Source organism: Tripterygium wilfordii, chromosome 15 (assembly GCF_013401445.1).
Source record: "Tripterygium wilfordii isolate XIE 37 chromosome 15, ASM1340144v1, whole genome shotgun sequence".
NCBI lineage: Eukaryota > Viridiplantae > Streptophyta > Magnoliopsida > Celastrales > Celastraceae > Tripterygium > Tripterygium wilfordii.
The window spans coordinates 7,718,331-7,731,500 of NC_052246.1; the positions used below are offsets into that span (position 1 = coordinate 7,718,331).

Below are 13,170 nucleotides of genomic sequence, written 5' to 3' on the forward strand. Positions count from 1 at the left end.
TGCCAGCAATGCAGGGACCACAAGTGGACAATCCAGCATTTCAGTTGCAACAATATATTCTAGATATGTAGCCCATTTCACAAAGACTGCAAGCCTAAGACCAAGCCTAGGAAGAGTACATTGCTAACAGGACTTGGGATGTATATAAATCCTATCACAGGTCAATCAATTCTCAATATACGTAAAAAAGTTAACTTTATTTCTACATAAAGTATGTGAACAAAACTAAAGATAACACAAATTACTATATATTTATTGTAGCCCAAAACTTCTATGGCTAGAGTGGTCGACCGTGGAAGAATTCAAAGAAGAAGCAGTTTCAGGATGAAGGCAGTGGTGGTTGTGGTGGCTCTTAAAGACTAACGACTCCAACATTTGTGTTGTTTACTATTTTCTTATATGTATTTGGAATTGTGTCTTGAATGTGTACTCTTGTGTTGATTTTGATACAGTTATAACTATGGTGATTGTCTGATGAAGAACTTGTTGTTTGTTTTGTTGAAATTTGGAAACATGTTATTTGGTTTTTATGAATCCAGCCTCATTGTAGGTATTTTTGATTCATGATTTTGATAAGGGGTTGTTTGATCCAATTTAAACAAGCAAGGGTTTATTTGACCCATTACTACAAGAATCAGGGCATCGTTGGTCCGGAAAAAAAACCTAATCAGTCGCAATATTGCACAAGAGAGAGAGAAACGACAAAATTAATTAATTGATTATACGTGTCATTATATAATTAGTAATTTCTATGTGTATACCACGTCGAATATTATATAAATATTTAAAATTATATGTCATTATATAACCACCGCCTCCTCACTGTATAGAAAGAAAAATTGAGAAATGACTAATGTGATCCATGATGGTTTGTAGGGGTGTCCATTAGATTTTTGGTCGGTTTTTAACCATAATCGAAATGTCCGAAGTGATTCGGTTATGATATTTTAGAATCCATAACCGAACCATTATGTTCGGGGAACCATAACCGAAATAACCATATTTTTTGGTTCGGGTCGGATCGATTTTCGGTTTTTGAAGAAATGAAAAAGTATGAATAAATCTCAAATAGAGTGAGAAAATAGCCATGAAAATATCTTCCAACTTTTACTTTAGCAATAATCAATCTTAATTTATATGAATTTTAAAATGATAAGGCCTTGTGTAATGATTAGGCTAATTGATATTTAAATTTATAATGTGTTATGAAGATATAATCAGAGTTTTACAAATACTATTTTGGTATTTAAATTTATAATGTGTTATGAAGATATAATCAGAGTTTTACAAATACTATTTTGGTATTTAAATTTATAATGTGTTATGAAGATATAATCAGAGTTTTACAAATACTACTTTGCCTAACACAATATACGACACACCACCAGATCAAACCTATGAAAGTACAAGTGTCAACAGGCCCCACAGAAACCTATGAAAGTACAAGTGTCAACAGGCCTCACGCAGGAGACACAAATCAAGCCCATGCAGGGACCGACTATCAAGCCCACCCAGATCAAACCTATGAAAGTACAGGTGTCAACATGCCCCACGCAGGAGACACAAATCAAGCCCACGCAGGGGCCGACTATCAAGCCCACGTAGGGGCAAACGAAGCCCACACACCTCCTTGTAAATATTCGGAGGAGGTGAGACTAGAACCTATGACCTCAGTCAGGGACATGCAAAGTCATTGCCACTCAACCAATGGCTCATTTGCTCCAATATGTAACTTTTATATATATATATATATATATTCTAATTTAATATATATATCTATATAATATATATTAATATTATTTGGTTTTTTCGGTTATAACTATAACCATAATCAAAAAAATCATAATCGCAAAAATATCTAAACATTTATTAAAATCATAACCATATCTGAAACCATAACCGAAAAAACATATCCAAAAATCGAATAACCACAAGTATGAATCGGTTTCGGTTTCTCGGTTGCGGATCGATTATGACACCCTAATGGTTTGGCACGAAAAAAAGGTGAGGAGGTCAAGTGGCATTTTTTGTGGGTAGTTCACCACAAACACTGACTGCCGCCTATGAACCGCCATACGAGCTCAACTAAACATAAACCTTACCAAAACCCCGAACCTTCTCTGCCTCCGTCAATGGGAAGTCTCGCTTTTCCCCCCTAACTTTCTTGCTATTCAAGCCACAACTCCCTCAATAGACCTCCTTAAACTTCACAGGCAAAGTCTCCTTCTTCCTGGTTCCTTGATTTTTTTTTTCTGTGTGAACAGAAAAATTCTCTCAAAAATGGCCAATACATATGCAATGGGGCTAATCTCAGCCTTAGCTGCCTCTGCTTCTCTGTCATCCCAGTCCAATTTTGCTTCTGCCGATGGTCCCTTCAATTTCTCTCCATTTTCTTCTTCTTCTTCTCCTCCAGCAGGTCCTCCATCAAATGTTCCTCAATCTTATTCTGCAGATAAATCTCGGCCGGCCAATTCGGCTCCATCTTCTGCTGAACCTGAGCCTAGGGTTAGGAATGATAATCCAAGGACGAGTTCTTCGGGGTTTGATCCGGAGGCGCTTGAGAGGGGAGTCAAGGCTTTGGAGAAGATCGAGGCTTCCTCTCAGCCTAAAAAGGTTTGGAATTTGGTGGTCTTTGTGTGCTCTTTGCCAATGATTTCTTTTTGTGTTTGGGGGTTGTATTGCTGTACTTATTGAACCTTGTGTTGCCTGTTTCTCTGCAAAAAGTTTTGTTTTAGCAACGATAATTAGGGTGTGATTCGTTGTTGTCAAGTATTTTTTGAACATTGAAATGTCACGGTTTGATAGGGATTTGGAGGTTTCTGGAGTTAATGTTGGTGGGTAAGCTGTAGTACTTCTTCACTGTTGAACTGTTGGGGAATTAATCGTGTCAGTGAGTGTGTGGGCTCTCGTATTGTTATTTTGCAGAAAAGTCTTTCTTTTTAGTTGATGCATGTAAAATATCATCACTACAAAGAGTTATATTGAAGTGGAGGAAGGAATATCAGACCTTTGTTTATACAATATATTTTGTGAATTAATCCAACTATTTATTTGTATCGAAAATTTTGGTTTCTCAGCAAACCAGGATCATATTATGTGGTCATGACTTTACTTTACTACCTTGACATCCTGTCTTTTCTAATCAATCAAGTTTTCCTGATTTTGTAAATTTTACTTAATATTTAATATTCATTTCTGATAGTATGCGTGTATATGCCCAATAGTTTGTTTGGTTTGTCTTCCCTGGAAGAATTAAAAATGGCGTCTTGATCTTGGTGTAGATATTCGAGATTATGAGGAAGCAAGAAGAGACGAAGCAGGCTGAATTGGCTGCAAAGGCTGCAGAATTTAAGGCAATGCAAGCTCAAGCTGAAACTGTAAGATAATATTATTAAGTCTCTCTCCAATTGAATGCGATTACATTTTGATTTTCACCACTGCACCAAATGAATATTTTAACCCTTTCCTATAAGGGCACATTTACTGTGATTCTGAATTTTGTGAGCCGTGTTTTGGACTTTCTTCACTCTATATGGTAACAACAATATTTTCTGTGTCAATTTTTTCCTCACTGTCATGATCATTATCTTCATTCTCAGCATTGTCTACTGTCTAGGTAGTCAATATGTCAAATGTTACTCAAAGTAAAATATATGAAACTAACATGACTCTGTATCACATGTGTGGCCTCACTTGTACTCCGATTATGGGCTCAACTGCATGAGTTTTCCACAGACAAAAAGCCTCCATGAGTTTTCCACAGACAAAAAGCCTCGTCTTATATTATTGTATAACTGTATAGTGACTAAAGGGTAACTCCAAGGGGAAAAAAAGAAGAAAACCTTTAGTAATTTTGATTTTCAGTGCTTTTAAGTTTTTTGGATTACGGACGTATGTTGTATGTGAAAGCAGAAAGTTTCTATGTGACATTAATTGTCATCAGTTAAATTTCATTTAACTTGATCCTTAGTCCAAAGTAGAGCACAGAATGAGTCACTGTGTTTTATGTGGAAGCATCAGTTATTTTGGCATCTGATTTGCAGTATCTGCACCTGAATAATCTTTTTCTTGTCTCCTGTGCTAAGGAAATAGACAACAGAGTACTAGCAACAGAGGTTTCGGGTACCATTAGATGTCCTTCATTGCTTTTCGTGTCCCCTTGTTTTTGTATCTGCTGCTTCTTTGGGAGACAAAGTTCCATACAAAATTGTGGACTGCTTCCTCGGTGGCATAATTATTGATGTGCTCAAAGCAGTTTGTTGACTTTCGTTTTATGTGATGTTATTGGAAATATTGCTTTGTAACCAAAAAATTCTTCAAATTGAGATGCTGATTTGTTTTTTTTTTTTTTAATCTCAGGTTTCTTTTGCGTATCACCTGAACTAGTTTATTTATCCTTCCCAAAACTAGAATTTCATCTAGCTGATCATAGTTTTAGTGCAAGATTCCTTTCCTGCTTGCACAAAACTTATGCCATTCTTTGTATTCATATTGAAGCTAACCAGATTGGCCAATTTTTTGTCCCTTTTCAACCTCAAAAATACCAATATGGTATGAATATTCTTAAAAAAGGAGCTCTTGGCCAAGTGGTAAACTGCTCCTTTAGGACTTGGCCCAAGGAATGTCCAAGGTTCATGTTCGCTCTCACCCTAATAATAATAGTTATAATTAATTAATAACTTATATTTTGTCAAAAAGTGGTGTAAATATTCTTTTAATCTTGTCATATGTCAAAGTGGCTATATTTACTACTTCCTCTTTGTTTGATAATTGTGGTAATATTTTTATTTTTGGAAGGGGCTGAGAGATAAAATGTATGTTTGTTTGCCGAAAGATAGGGTCAGTTTCAATTAGGCTGTGCAAATATATATATATTTTTAATGCTCACTGAAAGTTCAAAATCTAATTAAATAGGTCATTTTTTCAATTTAGCCCCGTGATGAAAGTCGCTGACATGATCATATACTTGCAAGAATATTTGCTTGCTTCTCAGTTCCTCTAGATCTGTCTGTCACTGAATGTCATTTTTTCTTACATTTATGCACCTTTTTACCATACAGGAGAGACAAAGGGTAATATATGATGAACAGAAAAAGCTAGCTCAGCATCAAGCACAAACGAAATCGCAAATGGCTCGTTATGAGGATGAATTGGCGAGAAAGAGGATGCAGGCATGTAAATCATAACAAAAATTTGAAACTTGTCCTTCGCTAGTTGTTATTGGAGAAAATTTTAGTTGTTCATCATCTTGCAGGCAGAGAATGAACTCCAAAGAGCACGAAATCAAGAGCTTGTAAAACTGCAAGAAGAATCATCCATAAGGCAGGAGCAAGCTCGACGTGCAGTAGAAGAGCAAATTCAAGCGCAGCGACGTCAAACAGAGAGGGAGAAGGCTGATTTAGAACGTGAAACAATCAGGATAAGATCTATGGCAGAAGCAGAAGGGAGAGCCCATGAAGCAAAACTATCTGAAGATGTTAACAGACGGAAGCTAATAGATCAAGCAAATGCAGAAAGAGAGAAATGGGTGGCTGCCATAAATACTACTTTTGACCATATTGGAGGTATATTAAATCCAATGAATGCTTTTATAATTGTTGCCTATCCTTCATTAAATTAGGGCCACCATTATTATAATTATTATTTTTGTTATTCTAGCCTTTGTAGTTGGTTTGATTTTTGGTCATTTTTTTCCATGTGATTTAGTCATAATTTAGAGTTAAAGTGAAAAAATTCTGTTTAATTTCATTCAAAAGAAGAGGAATTAGAGCTGAATTTTAACATATCTCAGTCCAGTTACAAGTCAGATAATCTGATATTGTCAAAGAAATTGATACAAGTGTCGTTTAACCAAGATTTTAAAGTATTAAGCTAGTTGGCAACTAACTGTTCTCCTTGTTATGGAAGAAATTGTTGTTCCTTTTCTTCCAAACTAGAAAAGATCCTGTCTAGAATTAAGTTGTAAGTTCTTAATGCAAATTTGTTCTGTATAATGCTCTTTTGGGAACATGGATACAGAATCCGTGTTTCTCATTGTGTTATTTTGCTTGTCCTCGCTATTTTTTTGATTGGAAGATAGAACCAAGTTGGTTGTGGCTGGCGCCATCAAATTGACTGGATTTCCATAATGTGGATGGTTCCATTCTTTTTCCCATTTCTTTGAAGTTCCAAGAATATTGATCCACATTGGAATATGTTTATCTTGTCAATTATTCAATTGCAGTTCTCCTGGAACTACTAAAAGTCAAAAACAGTTCTTGGCACAAAAAAGGATAAAAATGGGGTCCCTGATCTTCTAGTATTCAAGGTAAATTCCAAAAGGTGGCGTTGAGATGTATCCTTACAGCAACCCCTCATAAATATATGCTGTCAGGTAGACATAAGGGCCAAGAGTAGGAAGTGCCTTGTATATTATAAGGACTTCATTGCAGAGATCTTGCCGACATGGATTTTCTCTTTCATTTGTACTAAGGTACATTGGTAATTATGTATCTTTACTCAGCTTTTGTAACAGGTTTATGGCGATGCCATTTTTTAAACTAGATATTCTGACAGTTAGGTTTGGAGCTTTTGATTAGATGCCCTAAAATATTTAGATGCCTTGATATGTGCTGACATTTTATTTACCATTTTGAAAAGTTCAGCTGATGAACTAATTTTAGTTTCTGTTATACATTTATATCTTAATATATTTATATATTTATATATCATTACTCAAGGAGGCATGACTTAGTGTGGGGAGTTTTCTATTTTCTTTAGGGGGTTTGAAAGCCATTTTAACAGATCAGAATAAGCTAGTTGTTGCTGTTGGAGGAGTGACAGCTCTTGCTGCAGGGATTTATACAACAAGGTACTTTATAATGATAGTTTGAGCAGAAATTCTCTCATGCGGACACCCGTAAGTTATATTAACATGCGCTTACCTTTTGAGGGTGTAGATGTGTAAAATGACAAGTGGGGACCATTGTTTTGGGTCCCACATGTTCCAAATCAATGGTGAGATTGAGGTGCGTAAGTTAATGTAACTTGCGGGTGTCTGCATAAGAGAATTCCTGATATAATAAATATGCATTGTTTGCACCTTTATTTATGCCACGTGTTGCTGCTCCTGGAAACGGACAACTCCATTTTCTGCTTTAGTCTTTATTTTGTTTGGGTAAATATTTGAAACAGCTGTTCTGTAATGCAATTTCTAAATCTTTGCTTTGTACGTGAATCAGTAGAGAGTCTTAGACTGACTAGTCGATTTTCCGATGTTCACTTAACAAGTAGATGTAATGGCGCTGACTGGTATTCAGAGATGATTAAAAAATTTTGATCACTGAATATAATATTGTCAATCCTGCATGTAACATTTTGTTGATATGGAGAACATTTCTTGTATGAGATAAAATCCCCATGTGCAATTTTTTGCTTTTGTTAGTGCATTGTATTTGAATCAATTTATTTTGTCAAATCTCTTCAACCATTTATGAATGAATAGATTTATAGTTTGTTATGTCTCTTCTCACAAGGAAAAAACATCGCTTCAAAGTTTTTGTGGCATATGTACATTATAGGCAATACTTAGTGTTGAACTTAAATAGACATTTAATTCTCATACTTCAGAAAACGAAGACAATACGTGCTTGTTGACTGGCAGCGTTTTATATTTTTTTTTTCACCTCTATGTTGCAGAGAAGGTGCAAAAGTGATTTGGAGCTATGTGGATAGAATATTGGGTCAACCAACACTTATCCGAGAGTCCTCCATAGGGAAATACCCTTGGTCGGGAATTTTTTCCCGAAGGATGAGCTCTCTGTCACATGGTGCTGGTAAAGAATCTGCTTCAAAAAATGGAAATGGGTTTGGTGATGTGATTTTACACCCTTCACTTCAGAAACGAATTCAGCACTTGGCTGGTGCAACAGCGAATACAAAATCTCATCAAGCACCTTTTCGGAACATGCTATTTTATGGTCCACCAGGCACAGGGAAAACAATGGCAGCTAGAGAAATGGCTCAAAAATCTGTGCGAAACTTGCCCCTTTCTCTTGATATGTTCTTTTCTGGGTTCGCTAAGTATGTTTTGTTTTCTGATCAATGTGTCACTTCATGGCTTACTTGAAAGGAAAGGTTTTGCATTTTATTTGTTAATGCATTCTGTCATCTCTTTTGGGGCTCTCCATTTTGTGGCTATACTATCATTTTGCTTTAGGATTGGCATAGAGGTCTCAAGATCATAACTCATTAAACCAATATAATTATGAGCAGCTGGATACAACAAGACTCAATCCCAAATATTTTGGGTGGGTTAGTTGAATTCTTAGTCAAAAACTATTGGGTGGAATCAATCTTATTTTCGGCTACTCTCCCTACCAACCCCTTCATTTATTTGATTACTTCTTGTTTCAATCCATGCCTTTTTTTGCCTCCATAATTTGGCAGTGGATTTGCATCTCTATATAGAGGACATATCATAAGATCATAGATGATTTTCTTTCATGACATCTTCAAAGGTAGTCATCTCTACACCAGGGACTACCTTGGTGACCCTTTCCCATTTCTTAATGTTGTGGAGCTACAATATGGTGCATCATTAGTAGTATAACTTCATCCAGATTTGTGAGCGGTTGTGGTGATAATCTGAAACACTAAAAACAATACATTCATGTTTGTAGTGCTTTTAAAGTTTTCCTCAATATATACATATTCTTGATCCTACCTTTTCAGGATTATGTAACATATCAACTTATTAGACGGTGTTTGTGACAGTATGTATTAAAAATTTTCAATGCTGCTCAGAACTGATCAATAAGTTCTGCAAATTTTCAGATTTTGCTTGTGCATTGACTATGTTTTTGTAATGTTATAATATTGTTTTAATCTTTTTTTCCTTATTATTTATTTATATGTAGGGGTTGGACTACGCTTTGATGACAGGCGGGGATGTTGCTCCACTAGGCTCACAAGCTGTAACCAAGATACACCAGTTGTTTGATTGGGCCAAGAAGTCTAAGAGGGGTTTATTGCTATTCATTGATGAAGCTGATGCATTTTTGTGCGAGTAAGTACTTCCCTATTTTCTCTATAAAAAAAAATTTAGTATCTAGTATCTACTACTATTTTATTTGATTGCTGAAAGATATATGCCATACAAAAGCTTGCAATTTTTTTGTATCATTCCATATGGACTGCGTGTAATGTCTAAGAGAGTAAGAACACTCAGTCAAGCCAGGTATACAGACTTTTTTTTGAGTGCGAGAGAAATTTTAACGTGGGGCACTTAGAGAGTGCAACCAAGCAAATAGGAACAAAGTACAACAGATACCCAGAGAAAAATAACAGAGCAACAAATTACATCAAATCTCAGAATTTCGAAAAAGTAACTGCAAGCCCTCGACAACCAGGACGTGGTCATAGAAAGCCAGTTATTCGTGAACTTATCCAATTTGGTTTCTTCCCCATCAAAGAGTCAATCTTCGAACCACACTAACCAGAAACTGATCATAGAAATACTGAGCAGAATTTTCTTTGGAAGATTCAGATGGAAAAATCTGGCTTCAAGCCTTTGCTAAGGCTTGGCTTGAGTCCATGAAATCTTGTTCATGCTCTGCTTGGCTGTTGCTTCCCAGGCTTATGTAAGTTGTGAGGCTCGACTTTACAATATGGAGAAGCTATAAAAAGTCTTGAAGACTTCTGATAATATGCAAAGTTAGCAGGATTTTTTTTAGTTAAATATTGGAAGACACTTTATGAGGATAATAGGAAGATTTTGAACATGGTACCGCTAGGCCACAGGCGAACACGTGGACCAATGTTGTAGTGGTGCAACCTAGAGGCTACAAGTTTAATTCCTGGAAACAACCTATCCATATATTATGTGAGGGTAAGGTCTGGGTACATCTTGATTGTTCCCGACCCCAGTGCGGAAGCCTTGTGCACACAGGCAAGCATGTGGCCCAGTGGTAGAGTTGCGAGGGTTTAATCTATAGAGGTCTCATGTTCAATTCTTAGAAATAGTCTCTCTACATATTATGTGAGTTAAGGTCTGGGGTACATCATGCCTGTCAGTCTATCATCGACTCCGCCACTGCGGGTGCTCTGTGCATGAGAATTGTTTACCTTTTTACTTTGTGAATATAACATTTTGTTTTTGATTGTTTTCCATGGTTGTCATCTGTATCCTTTGTGATGATATTCTTAAACACCTTTTTGCCGTAAGAACGTCAATATACCTAAATGCATATTCTTGATGAAATTTTGTTGCATCCCATGCCCTTTGAATGAAGAAATTTCTACTTCCAGCCTGGAAAAAGAAATCAAAAACCACACACATAATACTAAGCATGCCGAGCTCAGTGTAGTAAGTTTGGCTTCATTTTACCATGAAAAGTTGGAATACATAAGAAGTGAAACCTAGATTTTATGGCCCACGTGTATTATGCAGTACTTGGGTTTTGTTGTGCTTCTACATGACTCACCAACTTTTAGTTTGGGTTGAGGCAGGAGTTAAGTGGAGATTAAATTATTGAACGGAACATCTAATGTGAATGTGATATGGATATAGAAATAAAAATACTTATGGTAGTTGCACAATTATTGACTTCTTGCAAAGTTTCCGAACTATTTTCAATATGGGAGTTCTTCTGATTTTTGTCAATTCTACCCCTCTGCAATCAATCCTTTATTTTCATACCTTGCATGACAAATTCCATGGCTCCCGACTGTTTTACTCAGTCACTTCTTCATTATTATGTTGGCTGTGCAGACTGTCTATTATTCACATGTTTAAAATATAATTCCATATTGCAAGAAATTCATTCTTAAAATGAAAATGGTTTGAGACACCTTTTGACTTCACCAAGCAATATGCAGGCGGAACAAAGCCTATATGAGTGAAGCTCAAAGAAGTGCACTCAATGCGCTTCTTTTCCGCACAGGTGACCAATCAAAGGATATAGTCCTTGCTCTGGCCACAAATCGTCCTGGTGATCTGGATTCTGCAGTGGCAGATCGTATTGATGAAGTCCTAGAGTTTCCTCTCCCTGGACAAGAGGAACGCGTCAAACTGCTGAAGCTCTATTTGGACAAGTATATAGCTCAGGCTGGATCAGGAAAATCTGGCTTGTTCCAGCGTTTGTTCAAAAGAAACCAACAGAAGATAGAGATCAAAGGATTGACTGATGAAATCTTGATGGAAGCTGCAGCTAGGACAGAGGGATTCTCAGGGAGGGAAATAGCAAAATTAATGGCTAGTGTTCAAGCTGCTGTTTATGGGAGTGAGAATTGTGTGCTTGATGCAAGTTTATTTCGCGAAGTAGTTGATTATAAAGTTGCAGAGCATCAACAGAGAAAGAAACTGGGTGTTGCCGGTGGAGGTAGTAATTGATGAGTTTGCCGGGCAATTTTAATTTCTTAGATTTCTTAAGCATCAAAGTGGCCCACTCCTTTTAAGCCTTGGGCATCTAATTGTTATCATTATTTTCCCCTATTTACTAGTGGGGATTTTGGTATTGCTAATATTAGGGTGATCAGATTTTAGAGTTCATTGTTGGTGGTGATGCCCGTGGTTATATGGATGGATTGCTTTGATGTTACGTTATTATGGCGATAGGGTAATAAATCAGGTTCAAGGACTTTCATTTTTCTTCCCCAAGAGCCCCTTAGTGTAGGGCCTAGTTCTGTTTGTTTTCCTTTTTTTTTTGTACGTAATATTTTTTTTGGGAAAAAAAATCGCCGCTGCCTTTATTTAAAGGTAATTATAAAAGCCGGTGGAGAGTTGTTTCATACGCTGGTACTTTGATCCATATTAATATATTATGATATGATCGAAGTTTTTCATGTTAGTTAAAAACTGGATAAAACCGCACATTTCATTATTGAACTATATCTCAGGTTTCAATTTAATGTCTATTTTTTTTTGGTCTTGAAATCGTCTTTGAACTATATAAAAGTACTTGTTTTGTCCTTTCAAGTTTGATTGACGCCAGATAAAGCCAACATCGTGTCCAGTTGACATATCGGAATAATCTTAATTGGTAAACTTTGTTAAATCACAACATTTTATCCTTAAACTATCATTTTATAACACTTTAACTCCAACTAAAAAAAACCTTAACAACTAGTACACAAACCATACTAACAAAATCATCTGAATATCCAAAATCGTTATCATAATATCAAGGTTTAGTACATATTCATTACAAAACACAAACATTCCAAGATCAGCCACATATCATGGTTCCAAAAGACAATACTAAACAAAATCCACAACAAGCAATAACTTATCTTCACAGCATAATAAAAGATGCATATCCATCATTTGTTGACGGACTCTTGGGTGTTTGTGACCGTAGTATACCTTGATGATCCTCTAAATGTCTGAAAAAGGGTAGCATAACATAAGATCCCCTATCTAAAAACATTTTCATGAGATAAAAAGTTAATACTAAAGCAGAGATGTCATACATGTTTTGTTGTGGAAGGGTCCATGGTGCTAGGTCCTTGAAAACAGCAACAGCTCCAGTACGTGGATCTTTGACAGTGTAACTGATAGGCCCATAGTATTTTGTTCTAAACACTGGCTATTTTGGCGAAGCTGGTGACCTCATAGTAGGAGGAATAGATCCGCATGCCCTTAGGCTACTACCAGCACCAAATGGTCGAGCAAGACCTGCTGCTACCCTAGCTAATGGCCCTAGTACAGATGAAGAAATTGATGGCCTAACAGAAGGCCTCGTAGATGAAGGAATTGATGGCCTAGTAGAAGGCCTCACAGTAGGAGCACATTGCCTAGACTATGCTCCAACACCTCCAACCTCAGTAATGGTTGATGTACCCTCTGAAGTACTCTGACAATCATTGCCAATCTATGCATGACAAGTCCTTGCATTGTGCTTCTGTCCATCACATTTGCTGCAACTCATCTTCACACCTACCTTAGAAGCTTTACCATGTGTTAGTTCACCTACACAATTGTTGGCAAGATGTCATCATGGTTTGTTTTAGGCCATCTCCCTGGACCTTCAATGGGATAGATAATGAAAGATTAACATTGGTCATATGCATCTCTCTTGAAACATTCAGGCACAAACTCTACAACTTTTCTTCCCCTACAATAGATGCGACTTATTGCATGTCCGCATGGGATGCCTGTCAACTCTCAATTCCTACAACTATAGTAGTAAT

The 13,170-nt window shown here is 36.6% G+C and overlaps 1 protein-coding gene across 1 annotated transcript; it reads left to right on the forward strand.

Moving 5' to 3' along the window:
• The first annotated feature begins 2,047 nt into the window (after positions 1–2,047).
• On the forward strand, positions 2,048–11,632 carry LOC119980096 (ATPase family AAA domain-containing protein 3-like). The gene is made up of 8 exons (XM_038822754.1): positions 2,048–2,613; positions 3,282–3,377; positions 5,061–5,171; positions 5,255–5,564; positions 6,760–6,850; positions 7,678–8,011; positions 8,898–9,046; positions 10,858–11,632. The coding sequence occupies exons 1-8, from the start codon at positions 2,281–2,283 to the stop codon at positions 11,369–11,371; spliced, it is 1,938 nt and encodes a 645-aa protein (XP_038678682.1). The 5' UTR covers positions 2,048–2,280; the 3' UTR covers positions 11,372–11,632.
• Positions 11,633–13,170: the final 1,538 nt, after the last annotated feature.